A 17,691-nucleotide genomic window follows, 5' to 3' on the forward strand; every position below is an offset into this window, starting at 1 on the left:
GTAGGAAATAAAAACTCAATACCAGACACAGAAGGGAGCTGACCCTGGGCATTTTTCTTCCCTTTGTGAGAAGTACAATTTCTGTATTTTATCAAATAACGGAAAAAATAAAACGTCTTTACCTTTTCTCTCCTCTCCTTTCGTTTCTTTTTAATAAATCTGGTACCTCGTCAACACTTATAGGATTGGCGCCTTTTGGTATCAGGTTTGACCCAGGATTTGTATGTTAATTATGCAGAAATACCCTAAACAGTGAGGATAAAGATAAGCGTACAAAAGAATGCATTTTTGAGATATTTTGTTTTATAAATAAATGCAAAAAAAATAAAGAAACACTACACTTTAAACTACTAGTGTAAGGTTGTAATGGCCAGTTTCCCAACTGCCTCCTACTACTACCACGCTCCGTTTCGCGATAGAGTGCCTTGTCCTGCCGAGCATGAGGTCCAATTACAGTAAGGATATTCAGTCATAGAATGATAATGGTACCCGATTTCATAGTTACGAAACAACTGAACGTCTTATTTTACCTTAATTCGGCAAATAAGCATTTTAACATACGCGCGCCTAGCCGGGGTGTCATTTAGTTTCAGTGAAGCCATTAGGAAGTTGGTTTCCAATAAAAAACTTAAGACTGACAATGAATCTCTAACCTCATGATCGTTCTTTCCACACTCCATTCTTTTTTTCGTTAGATGCTTTAAAATTAACTTAATAAGCATTAAACATCTTCATTTGGTTAAATGCTCTCACACCGTCTAAAGTAAATAATGATTTTGTCTCGTTCAGCTTGGTAAACTCGTGAGGAACAAACTCCTCTAGTCTCTTTAATTCATCACTTTTGTCAACTGAATTGGGTGATTGAATTGCAAACATCACTCTGTTTGAATTATCGTAGATTTGTCTGTACCAATCAATAAATTCGTCAAAAGAAAGGTCTTGCAAGAATTGGGTGCTTTTCCTTCTCCACTCAAAGTCGTACTCCTTTCTTTGAATGGTGTCTGAATACTCTGCACTCACATCAGAGAAGCTCGTAAGCTTGTCTTTTAAATATTCAATATAAGACAGTCTCGATACATTGAACATCTCTTCAGTGATCAAATTTGAGGAGGAAAAGAACCATTTTTCCCAGAACTCCAGCACATTCTCAGAAAGAACGTCAACGTTCTTGTTTGAAGAAACAACAACAAAGGAGAATCCAGAAATATGCCCAACTAGTGTTCTGTATGTGGAATAAACGATGTAACCAAGCTGTTTATCTGTCCTCAACTCTGCGAAGAAGTGATCGGAAATTATTGAAACCAATATGTTCGTAAGCAGAAAGGAACGCATGGACTTGTAGTCAACATAGACGTTTAATATGATAGCACTGTTAATGTCAATCTTAGATTCAGATATCTTAAAAATATAGTATTTTGATTTTTTCGGGAGTGAAACAACATCCAAGACCTGCAAGTTCTCCAAAGTTTCTGTAGAATTATTGATATACAATTCAGACCTCAAGTGATCAGGAATGTACAAGTATTCGCTGATTTGGGGTTCCTTGTATCCAAAATAATCCATCAAATTAGTGTACAGGGATCTAAATTTGTCCCACATTGAGAAAAAGAAATCAAATTGCGTCACAAAACCTAAATCGTTATTCGAGGTAGTTCTTCTGCTTTTCCCGGTATACAGGGTCTTGAAAAAGTAGTCCAGTATGTCGACAACTGCTTTTGGATCTATATTCCCAAATACGAAACCATTCACTTTCGATGTATTTAAAAGCAAGTCAGAGAACTCAATAAACTCCTGAAAATCAAGAGAAGATAACTCTTTTAATTTTGCCTCAGGAGACAAATTTTGATTAAAATCAAATTTACTCAACATCCTAGAATATTCGTCCCCTATCTCTGGATTGTCAAAGTAGTCCATTAACCTCTTCTCTAAAAGTTGTATTTGAATTTCAAATTCGTGTTTGGTTACTTTTTTCGAAAATTCCCTAATTAAAAGCGCTGACTTATACATAACCAGAGATATTTTATCCGTAAAACCAAAAGATACGAAAGACGCCTGAATTGTATTCAAATAATTTGAAGAGAACGAACTCGTGCTCATAGACGCCAGATATGAAGCCGAGTCCAACTCAAACATTTTCTGTGAAAAGTTTGTTGATAGCAACACAGAAAACAAGTATGAATACAATTCCAATCTCAACGATTTTGTTGTAATCGAAACTGAATTGTTTAATAGTTTGTCAAATGGAAAGTCAAATGTGATCTTAAACGTGGTTTTTGGAATATTTAATATATGCGTCGGATAGTAAAAGAAATTCTTATATAAATTAAAGTTCTCGTATTCCAAAGAGAGATCCTTATTTACAAGTGATTTTCTGTGTTTTTTAAAAGCGTCACCTAATCTTATAGGAACATTCTCAACAGATACATCGTTCAAGTTATTTGAAAAATCACTGGAAATATATGGATTTGGTTCCGAGTGTGTTATTAAAAACTTTTCTATCGCCACTTCCGGTTTTATTTGTAGCAAATATGAAATAAAACATGAACTCAATTCCTTTACCACGTATTTAGCCTTGGTGTAATTTTCCTCCAATATTTCACTAACAGAAAGGTTGGTGCTTATTAAAAGTTCGTTGCGAACGTTTTCTTCCAAAAATTCACTGCTGGGATACAAACTACAAATGAGGTTGTTATCCATTGACACCGAGTTCTTAATAACATCCTCCAGATTTTTAACCCTGAAGAAAACCAACATGTTTTCTGGACTAATTTGAGATATTATCTCATCATGCGTCTCTTTGTCAAAATCAGAAATCAAATATGACTTTTTAAGCACCTCCTCAGGTTTGGATTCATAGTTATAGTATGTTTCCAGTATTTTATTGCTTTCGTAGAATAAATCAAATACCTTGCCGTAGTCAAAACTAGACAGTGAAGTGAGTTTTTTTTCATTGTACAAATCAATCCTCGGCTCTGTATTCTTAATCAATTTGATTACAGAAAAGAAAGCTTCGAAAATCAAGAACAAATTCTGCTCGCCTTTCTTCGTTAATGTTGCAGTCAACTCTAGATAAGAAAAACCTATGTTGTAGTCATCTATGTCAATGTCTATATCAAAAATAAGTCCTGAGTTGTATAAATAATGATACAATCCACCCGGCCTTTTTGAAGAAATATATCTCTCGAGAAGGAAAAGTCTGTCCTGTGAAATGGTTTTCGGTATGTACCTCTCCAAAGGAAACAACACCTTTATTTTCATATCATTTCCGAAAGAATCCAACAATACAAACTTGTTGGTTAAATGCTTAAATGGATTTAATGGATTCTTATCTATTGGATCAGAAAAGGTTTGAACAGGAAGATTCTTGTTCTCAATATCTGAAAAGTACTTAATTGCCATATTTGTCAATTCATCTAAAGACTGATTGCCAGTAAGAACCAATACCATTCTATTTGAACTGTATTCACTTTTAAAAAACTTGATAACCTCATCCCTTACGTTAATCCCAATAGACTCAGGTATTTTTTTCAAGGTGTCAATATTGCCAAAATCAAATCTGCTAAAAAGACTTTTTTTATCCACCAAGCCCTTGAGGACAAAGTATAAACGCAAATCGTCATCTGTTTTCGCGTAGTTGAATTCATTCTCTATTGCCATCAACTCCTTGTGGGTGTAAGTGTCATCAAACAAAGGCCTTTTGAAAAATTCAGAAAACCTATCCAACGCCTCGTGAAATGATAATGAGTCTACTGTCATTTCATAAACCGTTTTATAAGAATGAGTATGGGCATTCGTATAACCATTATGCAGGCCAATAAATTTCATAAAGCCGTCTAAATCTGGGTACTTCTCATTGTTTATGAATAAAAGATGCTCTAAGTAGTGAGCGAGTCCATATAGTATCCCCGGTTCCATCGATGAGCCTACCTTAACATTCATCATCGCTGTTGATTTGGTTGTTTTTGAATCAGAAATTAAAAACACCTCCAACTCGTTCTGCAGCTTCACATATCTATAATTTCTCTCTGAAATCACCGGTTTCAAAAATTCGTCATCATCCTTTATACTTAGTACTGACCCTTGGAACCTATTTTTTTCTGAATCAATTCTATCTCTCAAAGATATGAAAGAAACGCTGTCGCCGAGAGCCGAAAAGCTACTCTTATATACGAAGGATGTGAATATCACCACCAGCAACGGTGAAATGGCACCCCTTAGTCCCAATCTCTTACTCATTTTTCCTCCTGACAAATTATTTTGTGAGTGGGCTTAAAAAAATTATAAAAAATCAATAACCTTTGCCGCCATATCTCCTGTATATCTAGTATTTGTTAGGACAAATACTTGTCAATAAACTTAAGCAGTCGAAGGATTGTGTCATTTTCCCAATTTATGCTAAATGTGTTTAAATTCACATAATTCCATATTTGTTTCCATGAAATTCCTGACTTTCAATGCCTGATCAGTTAAATTGTATCTTAAGTTTCCTTAATTTCGCCGTTACTTGTCACTCTTTTATTCGTTTTTGAACTTGCTCAAATCTTCAAAACGTCTTAGCTATCTACTATATCACGAATACCCACCGCTAATGGAGTCTTGCACTCTCCCCATATTCGAGGGAATAAGGTAGAGTTATACATTACACGCTCTCCTCGTGATTTGAATGTGAAAAAAATATTTTGCTAAGTGGGAGTTTTATATTCTATTTGCGAACATATTCACTCAACTGCTACTGTATTAGGGAAACATTGCATGCATGCAATGCCACATGCCCGCATGTAAAATACAATGCACGTAAAGTCAGCAGAGACAAAATTAGAATTTAAATAGTTAGAGTATCAACACAAAAACATAAAATTAACTAATTCCTGTTCGTAGTTCTTTCCTTGTTGCGTAAACGAAGTGTGACATTCAAAGAATATAAGGGTGCCTCGTGACATTTGTCCGTCATAAAACCTATGAAAAATTCATTTTTTCTATAGCCTTATTTATTTAGTAGTTGTTCCCTAATCAACGTCATATGCTGTAATTGGACTAAATGATTTGATGTTTTTTTGATTAAAAAAATGTCCAACTTTTATTTTAACATAACCATCGGGGACATATTTCTGAAGCTCGTTATATTCACTCTCGCTGATTTTCTGCGAGTAAATGCCAAATAGCAACTTTTTGGATTTTGGCCAGATGTTTTTGCACCATTTTCTAAAACTTGAATAATTAACATCAGATAGAAAATCAATCTGAGCACTTTTTTTATCGAAGTCATATCTTTTGCTGTATATCTCGTTTTTAAAATCCCTTAACATAATTGACATGTCTGAAATATCCTCATGAAGACTCTCCAAAATAACCTGTTTTGAATCCTGAAACACAGTATCCGTGAGGCTCAAAATCTTGAAATTGAACCAACTATTGAAAAATTCGTTTAAAATGTTAACAAGAGATTGAATTTCGTAGTTTGACGACTTGCAGAGTGCTCTAATTGCCAATGTACGATCAAGTAATATTCTTTTTTCTATTGAAATAAAATAGTTGTAGTTGTTCATTGCCATAAACTCTTCCAAGTAGTACTTTGAGATAATAAACACAGATAAATCGGCAAGAATGTCAGTTTCTCTTGTATAGTAGTCAACTATAACTGTTAGCATGACGCTATTGTCTGCCACATTAGGATTACTGGAAACCTCGTGATAATAAAAGTTGTCTTCTTTTAAAGATAATAAATCAACAACTCTGAGCTCTGAAAAAGAACTTAAAGCTTCTTGTTTATGTTCATTTGAACTAAGATGAATTGGCACATCGCAACTAAAGCATATATCACCAAATAAATTGCTGAATAAGTTAAAGATGATAAATTTAACGCTTTTAATGAAGCTTAGCATTAAATAACCTGGGGATAAATCTAAATTACTTTCCTTCTTTTTGGCCTCATTTCTAACTTCATATCTTCCTAAATTTATGGAAAACAAAAGTATTAATTCCCTGGATTTCATTGGAGTTACATTTCCAAAAATCCAACCCTCCATTCTGCCGTAGGAAGCCAAAACATTACTCACATTTACAACGTCCTCCAATGTAATCTCATTTATAACCTTCATGATGCTTGCGTCTGATGCGTCGTGATTGAACATAAAGGCTCTTTCAATGTAACTAAATTGATTTGAAAACATACTTTTAGAGCTATTTTTTCTCCTGTTAAAGTATGTCCTTTTCGCTAATTTAAAATTTGAGTTGTTAATATAATTTCTAAAACTGGCCAATTTTTGTGCTATGATTGAAATGTGACTAATTATGTGATTCACATAACCACTTATTTCTATTGAAATTCCAAAGGCCGTAGAGGGGGTTTCAAAGGGAGAAATTTTACTGAAAGAAACGTGAGTGAGTGATCCTTCCAGATAGAAATTAATATCGTCCAGGGACTTTCTTAGAATAAACACGATAATGAAAAATATAATATCCAGCTTTTTTGTATGAAATGGGATAATCACCTTCCCAAATGTCCTTTTAAAAGGTAATTTAAGGTATATCAAAATGTTTGTCTTTAGACTTTTTTGGAAATGTGAGGGAAAGTAAAAGAATCTTTGGTAATCCTTGACAATATCTTCAGACAAGAACTTAATGCCTTGTTCAGAACCCGATTTCATTATAGCCTCCGAAAGCCTAATAGGCACGTCTTGAGGCTCAACTTTATGTAAAGAAGAAAATATCTTCAGGTTATCAAACAACTTTAAGTCTGGTTTTGAAACCTCGAAGTCAGTAAAAGCTGTTGTTGAATTTACCATTTTTTTCAAGAAAGTTATTACACAAGGATGTATTGGTTTCAAAGCATATAAGGCACCGGTAGAATTGAACGATGCAAAGTCTTCTTTTAATAAGCTTTGGTAAAAGAGTAAGTTGTACTCGAAATTGGTTAAATCACTTAAAATATTATTACAGGAGACGCTTTTTGTTGAATTATTCTCAATGGTTTCTGACTCTTCGCAATCCTCAAAAACATCGCTTATTGTTGGCTTATTTAAGTGAATATTTGGTTTTTTACTAAGAAAAGAATAGTTGTTATCGCTGTAACTCGTGCTTCTGATATGGAGAATAAGCAACATGTTTTCTGGAGTCAAGTCTAAAAGAACTCTTTTTTGCAACTCCTCGTTAAATTTACTGTGTTTAAATGGTGCAGAAAGAACTTTCTCTGGAGGACAATTGTATGACTCAACCGAATTTTGAATATTAAAACATTCATCAAATAGATCATAGTCCTCTTTATACATAAACTTGCTGTGATCAAGCTTTTTTATTAATTCAACTAATTCAAGATCAATGTCGGCATTTCTCATCATTTCAAATACGGAAAATATACCCCTTAAGACTTTTAACACGTTCAGTTTATAATCCTTAAAGAAGGTTATTTCTATGAAAAATGATGAATACCCCTTGAGAAAATTCCTAAATCCAACTTTAATGTCAGTTACGAGTTCCTTATTAGATAAAAAGTAATAAAGACTTCCTTTTCTTTTGCTGGATATGAAGCTGGTAAAGAACAATTCCGGAAGGGAGCTTCTATAAGGTGAAATGTATATTCTTAGTGGAAACAAAATCTTCAATTTTGGTAATTCATTATTCGAGTAAAAAAGCACATTTTTTGATGTTAAACTTAACAAAGGATTCTGAGTTGGATCAATATAGCGATAATTGGTTTCCAAATGATTCTCAATTCTGCTGAAAAATTGACCAACCATTCTGGTTTGTTCATTAAGGGAAATGTTAGACAATAGTACGAATGTCATATTTCTTGCGTTATAATGCAACCTAAAGTACTCCAGCATTTTTTCTTTAAAATGTTCGCTTGAATCTGAAATTATATTCAAATTTTTTATATCAGAATTAGAATGATGTAGTTCCTCCTTAATTATCAGCTCCTTAACCACTTCAACCAATCTGTTCAAATCAGCATTGGTCGGATCGTCCATTTCTGTGTTTAATGAATTAATTAACTCTTTATCTATCTCATCAGAAATATTTATATTGGTAAAGATATTCGAAAATAACCTCAGAGTCTCTTCAGTCTTCTCAGAACTGACTGCAAAATTGTATCTAACCTTCTCTCGCTCAGCTTTTGTACTAATGTTAATTGTGTTATCATTTAAGATAGCATCCTCTTTAGGGTACCCCGTAAACAAATTAAGTATAATCGAATACTGAAGAAACCTAGACAAGCCTGGAAAGCTATGCGGCTCAAACTCAAATCCAGCTCTCACAATTAATGACCCGATAGATACATTTATATCTTTATCCTGAACCATAAACACCTTCAAACCATTACTTAGCTTCACAAATCTATACTTTCTTTTCGTGGTAATTGGCTTTTCAAACTTTTCGTCATCAACCAGCTCTATCACATTCTCGAATTCAAAATTGTAACTTTCGTTATTTACCTTTATAGGTAAATCCGACTTTTCATTTGTATAATTCAAACTGGTTCTCAATGCAATGTAACTACCTTTATATAACAACAGTACATTGTCGCAAAAGAAGCAATCAAAACTGACTAAAGTGCTATATAATAGTGATATAAACACATTAATAACTTTAAATACAAATAGAATCATTTGACCTACTCTTGCATCTTTATTTTATAGAGCTTCTGGCGGTAATGCAGAATGTCACTTTTTTACTCTTACTCCAAACACATGATAAAAATTAGGGCTTGGAAAAACTAAAAACAGTAGCAAAGATAAATCAAAATTTAAACTGCATGAATGATACCATTTCACAACCTCGCATAAAGCAACAGACGCGATGATTTAGCACCAAGATCAAAATATCAAGGGTCTACGGAGGGACATTCCTGAAGGTGAACTTGCAAATAGGAACTACAAAATAAGTGCCCTACTGAAGCGGATATTATTTGAAGGTTTACAGGGTCTTAGCTGCTTACATAAACTTTAATTTTAATAAAAAAGTTCTTCACAAAAAAAAGCAGGCGCCATGCATATTAGTTGAGTATAAAAGTTTAAAATGTCCGTGGGGAAATGGCCTGACATCTGAGTGATTTTTTTTCGATTAAAGAGGGTGAAATTCATCTCTGAAGAATGAGGAGTAATAATTTGAAAAATGCACAGGGAGCTCTGTCTGAAATTAGGAAGATAAGGGAAGGTAAAATAAAGGCAAGTGAGGCCTATACTTTGAAGGACAACAATATTTACGAGGAGGTGGATGAAGAGGAGTATCAGACTATAATCAGAGAAAGAAAAGCAACTGATTTTGTTGTTGACGATGATGGCATGGGATATGAAGATGATGGGACTGACTTGATGGAGAATTACATTTCGATTCCAGAAGATAATAGCAGGAGGTATGAAAAGAAGAGGAAGAAAGAATGTGCAAAAAGGCATGTGAGTGGTTTGGGTTCTATAATCAATCAGTTTCAATTTGAGGAAAAGTCTAAGGATAGGGGAAAGCTAGATGTTCAGAAGACAAGCACCTCGAAGAGCGTCGAGTTGCTGAATACTTTAAAGGACTTCGACGCTTCATTCGAGGATTTAGAAGAACCGGTGTTGAAAACTAGCAGGGAGAATTGTTTAAAGATTGATTGTGGTTCCTTCTCTTCCAAAAGTGGAGGTTCCGACTCAGGATTAGGCAGGACCGCGATGAATAGAGTAGATAAGCTAACTTCTGCGGACAGAGAGGAGTTTGTAATTGATGAAAACGAGGTAATGACAAAGAATGTGGATATTCAAGGTGATAGCAAAATTGAGAGGCTTGAAATGACAGTAGATTCCAAAATTGAATTAAGTTCGGACGAAAAAGAGTTGCAACTATTTATATTGAATGAAGTGAATATGTTTGACAAAATTGACGAGTTGTCAATTTCAAATCCCACAAGTTCTAACGCAAATATGGTTGATGATCAAGAGAATTTGAGTTTTTACATAATGGAGATAACAGAAGATGCGAGCAGCGGAGAACTCTTTTTGTTTGGAAAAATTATGTTGAACAATAACTCGTCTGCTGAAACAGTTACAACAGAGAATTGTTGCGTAGTGGTAAAGGAAACATGGAGAACGTTATACGTGTATCCAAGAGAGAGCATTCCAAATCATCCAGACCCTATAGCAGTTTCTCAAAACGTTGCAAAGGAAATGTTGGAGATACGAAAGGCGTACAAAATACCTAAATTACAAATGAAGCCAGTAACTAGAAATTTTTGTTTTTCTGAAAAAGACGTCTTATATGGGCCAAATCAACCATTTTTAAAAGTTCTTTATTCCTCAAGAAATCCGACATTGCCCTCGAACATTTCTGGAGAAACGTTTTCGCATATATTTGGTATAAATACAAGTTTAACTGAGAACTTTGTATTAAAAAGAGAAGTAAAGGGACCGTCATGGATTAAAATAATGAAGCCGTATCAAATAATTCCGGTTGGAGGTGGAAGAAAGTCCCAATGCAAATATGAGATACATGTACAAAACTGGAAGGTGATTAGACCTTGGAATTGTTCAATAGCAAACATGAGCAATATAAACTCCAATAACGTTCTTTGTGATAATCCAAAAACGAACTTGGACCCTGCTTCAACACCAAATAAAGGAGACGGATCTATCCCATCCTCACCCCCCTTAACCTTGCTGTGTATAAACGTAAATTCAAGATTATGTGTAGAGTCATCCAACTCGGAAATATACAGCATTTGTATATTGGGGTTAAAAAATGTAGATATAGACAATATTTGTTGGGACGACTATAATGCAAGTGATCTAATACAAGGAAAAATATCATCTTTTTCAAACATGCAGTCGTGGACAGGCATAAGGAGAATAAATCCATCTGTAACTTTTCCTGTAGGATCAGAAGAGAAAATGGAGAAGGCAGGAATCAGGTATTTTTCAACAGAAAGGTCATTACTTCTTTCTTTTATAACAGCGTTTTCAAACATGGATCCGGACATAGTGGTAGGTCACAATATATGGAGCGATCACTTAGATATACTTGTGAATAGGCTAATACATCTAAACATTCCAAACTCATGGAAACTTGGAAGAATATTTACCTCCTCTCAAAACCAAAAAATAAGTATTAAATCCTCTTCGAGTACTAAAAGAATTCAAACTTTGTTTCAAGGAAGGTTGATATGTGATACGTGCCTTTCTTCGAGAGAGTTTATGAAGAGCAGAGTGGACTATCAGTTAAATAATATATTCTCAGATGTTTTCAGCAAAGACTATCAGTTAAAAAAAGCATCTGAAAGGCTGGATTCAAGTGAGGACTTTTTAAATAATACATACAAAAACTATGACAACATTTTTAAGGTTCTATTTAACGAACTATTGCTTTTGGTTGGAGTGTTTAAACTACTGTTTCATCTTCAGGTTCTTCCTTTAACGAGAGAGCTAACTAATCTGTCAGGTTTTTTGTGGTCAAAAAGCCTTTTATTTTTAAGAGCAGAGAGGAATGAATACTTGTTACTACACGAATTTCACAAGAACAAATTTGTTGCTCCCGACTTGTGTCAAAAGAATCACAAACATAAACATAAGAGTATGAACGACGAGTCCATATATGTTAACTTTGATAAGGAGCAGGGATCAGGTAAGAAGGAGGACAATTCTTACTCTGGAGGACTTGTATTGGAACCAATAACGGGACTTTATGAGAGTTTTGTGTTATTGCTAGATTTTAATTCGCTATATCCATCAATCATTCAGGAATTCAACATATGTTTTACTACAAGAGGACCACCCGATGGAGATTCAGAAGAGTATAAGAATGGGAATACTTCATTATTTGAAAATACAATCCTTCCCGGTATACTGGAAAGTTTGGTTAAAAGAAGACGTCATATAAAAGAGATCTTAAAGGGTATAAATAATGGAACACGAAAGATCCAGCTTGAAATACGTCAACTCGCTCTCAAGCTTACAGCGAATTCAATATACGGTTGCTTGGGCTACAAAAACTCAAGATTCTATGCAAAGGATTTGGCAGCAGTGATCACTTATTATGGTCGTCAAATACTGGAAAAGACCAAGAACAAGGTAGAAAACGAGACGAAGCTTCAGGTTATTTATGGCGATACAGACAGTATTATGGTCAATACAAACATAATAGACGAAGGAAACGGAGAGGGATACAGCAATGCCATTAGACTCGCCAATCAAATTAAAAGTGTAATAAACAAGGACTACACCAAGTTGGAGTTGGATCTAGACGGAGTGTTTCAAAGACTGCTACTATTGAAAAAAAAAAAATATGCATGCATACAAATTATAGACTATAACCACAAAAAGATGAAGTTGGATTGTAAAGGTTTAGATTTGGTAAGAAGGGATTGGTCTATTTTAACTAGGGATGTTTCAACACAAATAATAAATTTGATATTTTCAAACGGGACTCTCGAGCACGTGATATCATCAGTATTAAATACACTTGAGATGTTGAATGAGAGCTTGAATTCAAATTCAGTACCTTTAGAGAGTTATGTAATTACCAAAACGTTGACTAAACTTCCTCAACATTATTCTGATCCGTTTTTACTACCTCATGTAATAGTCGCTAAGAGGATGATAAGTGAAGGTCTTCCGGTTACATCTGGAACAGAGATTCCATATATAATTTGTAAGGAGATAGACTTTAATGACAATTATGGGAATCAAGGTAAGAGTTCTGCACTCTCCAGAAGAGCCTACTCAATAGAAGAAGTAAAGTCAAAGAATTTAAATGTCGATATAGAATGGTATAAATCCCAACAGATATTGCCTCCAATATCGAGACTTTGTTCTCCCATTCCAGGGTTGGAAATAAGCAGAATTGGACAGTGTTTGGGACTCGAGTATAGGCACTACAGCGAAATAATTCAAAATGAGGACTTAGATAAACAGGATAACGAATTTACCAGCTTTGAGTGGAATAAAAACCCTGATAAATATACAAGTGTTCCAATAACGGCGTCCATTACTTGTCTTAGGTGTTCAAAAATGGGAAGCAGTAACAGTAACAGGAGTATATTTGACAATCTGAGAGAAAACAAGTGGATTTGCAGTGAATGTGGGGACCACTATCCGTTAGAGTACCTTTCTAATTGGCTTAACATTCACTTTAGAATGTTAACTCTTAGTTTCTATTCTGCCTATAATGGATATTGCAAAGAGTGCAACACAAAAACAAGAAGGATTTCCCTAAAAAACGCCTTTAACTGTCCACAATATCATTGCAGGACCAATAAATCTTTGGTCAACGAATTAACTCCACATAAAGTCTGGTTGTATTTAGATCATTGGTTATATTGGCTGACGCAAACTGACGAGAATTCCGGAGTGCAATCAAATACTGACCTCAAAGACAGAAAAACCGTGAAGTCTACTCTAAAAGACATAGTTGTTAATTTTATGGACATAAATAAATACAACCACATTCAAGTTAACGATCTTTTTACAATGCTAAGTAGAAAATACAAATACAGAGAAAAGGTCTTATCCGGGACTACATATCAGGAAAAACTACTAGGAATTCTTTGGGATAAGAACACATAAAACTGAGACTGTAAATGAGAAGCAATAACAACTTTTGTTGCTGAGTCTATAAACCGTAAACTGGTCTTCATGTACATTCAATGATTATTCTTGACACCAATAATTATTGAAATAATTATAATGATCAATATGGAAATTGTGAGAATTCCACATAGAACCTGAACACAAAAATCAGTTGCTGCATTTCTGGTAATAGCTTTAATGATCATTCTGGCGTTTGAGAGATTTTCGTTAACTCCCTGTAATTCGCTTCTAATGCGGTCAAGTTGTTCACTTTGTGAGTTCATTTTGGTCAGAGAATCATCCCCAATCTGTTCTGTTTCCGCCATAGTCCTTTTCATTCTATTCACTGAGTCGCTAGCTAATTTAATTAAAGTGTCTCCTTTTTCAACACTGGAAAGATCACTTTGGTTTAGAGATAATATGTCATCCCTATAACTTGAAACGTTTTTCCTGTTTTGAATATCTAACTTGTCGTCTTCACGGACACCGTTTTCGTTGTTCCAGTTGTTTTTTATATTTTGGATCCTCTCATTTCTTATTTTAATAAAGTCGTCGAACTTTCTCCTTTGAGTTGGCTCGGTTATTCCTCCGAGCTCAATTTGTATGGAACTAACTGCGTTCTGAATATTCTGAAGGCAAAATGAAACAGTTGAGTCGCTTAGTTTTTTAGTCCTAGACAAAGTTTCATACCTGGAAATAAGAGAGTCCAACTTTGATATTTTTGAGTTTATCACGGACTCCAACATTTAAGTTGAAGCCTAACACAAATATTGAAATTCATGAAAGTCTAAGACTGTCGTCGTCCAACAGACCAATTCATATCACAGAAATCGAATTAACAGGCAAATAAATAAGCGAACCAAACATTCAAACAAACTTATAAATCTCCTCTGTTTAGACAAGAATAAAACACTAACCAAAAGCAACTCAACTCAAAAATCAGAGTTTGGCGCTAAATCCTGCCCAATAATATAATGGGTTTTAGCATAGACCTAGAGTGCAACTAAAAACAGTAATTCTCATAGTAATGAAAATCTCCTAATCTCCTTAGAATTGACCTTTCTGAGTCCTCAATTATATTTGAAATTTCCTGAGAAATGTACTTAAATGAAGGCCTCCTTCTCCAATCGGGATCTAAAATCGCTTTTAAAAGTTTCATTAAATTAACAGCAGTATTCGAAATGTCTTCTAAAACGGGAACACTAGCTGCATTCATGACAGTAGTTAGTCCTGGAAGAAATCCTTCAAAAGCCAATGTATTGGTAAGAATCTCGTACATGCTTATTCCGAATGACCACACATCGCTTTGTTTATAGAACCCTTCTCCTCTAAGAACCTCAGGAGCTGCGTAATAAACATTTCCGAATTCAGAAGAAGTTGAATAATCTGAATTAACATCAGTAGATATAGAAATCCCAAAATCTCCAACTTTTCCAATATAGTTTCCCTCTTTGGTCTTGGCGACAAAAAAATTGCTTAGTTTCAGATCTCTGTGTAGAATTCCAAGTTCATGGGCATGTTGCATTCCAGTTGCAATGTCCCTCATCCAAGACAAGAGTTCAAACCTGCTTGCTGAGAACTTGGATAACAAAACTAATTTGAAACCACTTGATTTGAAGACATATTTGTCCATACTTCCACCTTCACAGTTTTCTAATAAAAGAACCTCACACCCGTGTCCGACATGCGTTATTCCTAAACATTTTACAATATTTGGATGAGGACTCAAATACTGGAGAACCCTTGATTCCCAGTTTCTCATTTTAATAAGTGTCGGTAAATATTTATACACATTTGCTTTCAGTGTAAACCCTCTTCTAAATTTGTATAAATAACAAATTTTTGGAGATGAATTAAAATCAAAATACTCATTATTTTCATTTTCACTATAGTCTGGATAGTGACTCTCGAAAACAGCTTTATAAAACTTATTGTTAAGTAATTTCTTATCATCTAGTGTTATTGCATTGTAGTTCTCGGTGCCAAAAAAGTAGATTTTACATATTATTTCATTACCACCAAGAATTCCTTTTCTAATATAGCTATAGGCTCCAACACCAATGTAATTCCCAAACTTGATCCTTGAAAGAGGAATGTAGGGAACCTTTGAACTCAACAACTTTTTGTTCTCATCCAAAGATGGGTCAGTATGATCCACAAAACTCCAGAAAAGTCTAAACAATCTCAACAAGAACCGTCTATTGTAAGTATTCAATATTCCGAAACTTTCCAAATCCTTTTCAGACAAGGTTTGAGTATCTGCTCCAGAAATTCCTCTTTTTCGAAGAATAAAGGCTTCATTTGCTAGACCTACAGATGCCAAAATTCTTGATACGGTTTCTTTTGACCAGTACAAACACTCTGACGCAGATGTAAGTGGCGGAAAGAGTAGGGTATCTAACGAGTGGGATTTACATATATTGTCTGCGTTTCCTTTGACATCACAAACACTTGTGTTGTTCTTAGTGCTATGTAGAGAACGGGAATCAAGAAAAGACGTAGATTTAGTTTGAGAACTTCCGGAAAACTTAACTGAAAAACTCACATTTTCCTTTTCATATACACCACATCCATCATTTGAATTGTTATCTTCATCCCTCACTGTTGTTTTGCTGTCTTTTGTGTTGCATTTGAATGTACTTGGAAAATCCAGATTGAAATCTGCCCGATAACTAGAATTTAGTTCTGAACCAAGATCGCAATTCTTGTCACAAAACATATTGCCTTCCGCTTCGAACCTATTAAGAGGTTTATTCAAAATGTTTTCTCTCAATTCTAGAAATTCAAAATAAAGATGTTCTTTATTGTCAAAGTTATTATTACACAGAATTAACTCTCCCTCCTTGTCCCAAAATATGTAAGAACTGTGGTTTTCTTTCTTGTTGGAGTAATCCAAATAGCCAAAATAAACCCTTGAGTTGCGGTATAAAAAGTACCAACCAACTGCTTTGTCTAAGTACCACATACCTTCATATAGTATTTGGTTCTCGTCCGCCAGGAATCCCCAACCGTGTCTCTTATTATCGAATGTTTCGCCGTAGTAATAATATACTTTGTAATTCTTTAATTTTGATATCGAAACTACATTCTTCTTTGATATTACTACATTCCTCACTCCAAAGAGCAACTTCTTTTTTCCATTCATGTCATTTCTTCTGTTACCACGATCCTCATCGTTAAAATGAAGACGGTCATTAAGGTTGTTGTCTCGAAAACAAAAATGATTCCTGTTCCTATTCCTGTTATTGATAAAGCCATCAATGCCAATATTTACGCCGTTCATTGCCTTTTCTCTTTTACAATTATTTCTCCTGTCATGTTCAGTGAAGTCATCCTTAAATAATCTGTTGTTAATATGACAAAGATAATTGCGATGATGAACCTGGTTTCTACATACATAGTTACAACTGCAGCAACCACCAGATCTCCCTTCAACACCGACACTGTCCATCTCAAATACATTCAGATCAAGTCCACCATCGTTAAATACAATCAAACTTCTAGGTGTTACATTATTTTGTTCATACGCCTTGTCTCGAACATTCATTATTTATTTGCTATTTATTTGTGTTTCAGGACAAAACGCCATTAATATCAATAAATTGTCCATATAAAGCATAAATTGTCCAAAATCTCAAGTTATTTGCTAAATTTTGCATTTATCAACATTTTTATATTTTTTAATAATTTTTCCTCTTACTCTTTTGACATATTGTCTCAAGCATGCTCGGGTACCGGTTAATTGCACATTCTGTGGCGGTAAACCGGAAGTATTATCTTGTCTAAGGCGTTTTCTACGATTTTACCAACTTGAGTACTTTTAACATTCAAATTAAGAAAATGAATGAGTATTTTTTATTTTATTCAGAATGTAAGTTTGTTTGTCTTCTGTACAGGAGTGATTAGAACTTTACTCTGGTGCAACATGTTCGTTTTGAACCCTGTATCCACTGTAACTCTGGAAGTGGTGGTCTTTGTCACCACGGTGCCAGCTGTCATAGTTACTCTGACCTGTGCAGCTTTATATAGCGCTTGAATTCAGTGTATAAACCAATGACTATTCTGATAAAATTAATCGCTGTCATTTTCGTCTATGCATTGGAAATCATTTTAAGTTAAACTAACTGTTTTTCAGACTGAATCAAAACTTTTTATAGGA

The 17,691-nt window shown here is 34.5% G+C and overlaps 5 protein-coding genes across 5 annotated transcripts; 1 reads left to right on the plus strand and 4 right to left on the minus strand.

The window, feature by feature from the left end:
* Nucleotides 1–711: 711 nt before the first annotated feature.
* On the minus strand, nt 712–4,236 carry FG386_001740 (insulinase like peptidase; the record flags this gene model as incomplete). The annotated part of the gene is made up of 1 exon (XM_067341133.1): nt 712–4,236. The coding sequence occupies one exon, from the start codon at nt 4,234–4,236 to the stop codon at nt 712–714; it is 3,525 nt and encodes a 1,174-aa protein (XP_067196941.1).
* Nucleotides 4,237–5,006: 770 nt separating this feature from the next.
* FG386_001742 (uncharacterized protein) lies at nt 5,007–8,606 on the minus strand (the record flags this gene model as incomplete). Its single annotated transcript, XM_067341135.1, has 1 exon — nt 5,007–8,606. One exon carries the CDS (start codon nt 8,604–8,606, stop codon nt 5,007–5,009), a length of 3,600 nt encoding a protein of 1,199 aa, XP_067196943.1.
* Nucleotides 8,607–9,089: 483 nt separating this feature from the next.
* FG386_001743 (uncharacterized protein) lies at nt 9,090–13,529 on the plus strand (the record flags this gene model as incomplete). The annotated part of the gene is made up of 1 exon (XM_067341136.1): nt 9,090–13,529. The coding sequence occupies one exon, from the start codon at nt 9,090–9,092 to the stop codon at nt 13,527–13,529; it is 4,440 nt and encodes a 1,479-aa protein (XP_067196944.1).
* A 77-nt stretch (nt 13,530–13,606) lies between these two features.
* On the minus strand, nt 13,607–14,278 carry FG386_001744 (uncharacterized protein; the record flags this gene model as incomplete). Its single annotated transcript, XM_067341137.1, has 1 exon — nt 13,607–14,278. The coding sequence occupies one exon, from the start codon at nt 14,276–14,278 to the stop codon at nt 13,607–13,609; it is 672 nt and encodes a 223-aa protein (XP_067196945.1).
* A 257-nt stretch (nt 14,279–14,535) lies between these two features.
* On the minus strand, nt 14,536–17,079 carry FG386_001745 (sexual stage-specific protein kinase; the record flags this gene model as incomplete). The annotated part of the gene is made up of 1 exon (XM_067341138.1): nt 14,536–17,079. The coding sequence occupies one exon, from the start codon at nt 17,077–17,079 to the stop codon at nt 14,536–14,538; it is 2,544 nt and encodes an 847-aa protein (XP_067196946.1).
* Nucleotides 17,080–17,691: the final 612 nt, after the last annotated feature.

Source organism: Cryptosporidium ryanae, assembly GCF_009792415.1.
Source record: "Cryptosporidium ryanae isolate 45019 chromosome Unknown contig_27, whole genome shotgun sequence".
Lineage (NCBI taxonomy): Eukaryota > Apicomplexa > Conoidasida > Eucoccidiorida > Cryptosporidiidae > Cryptosporidium > Cryptosporidium ryanae.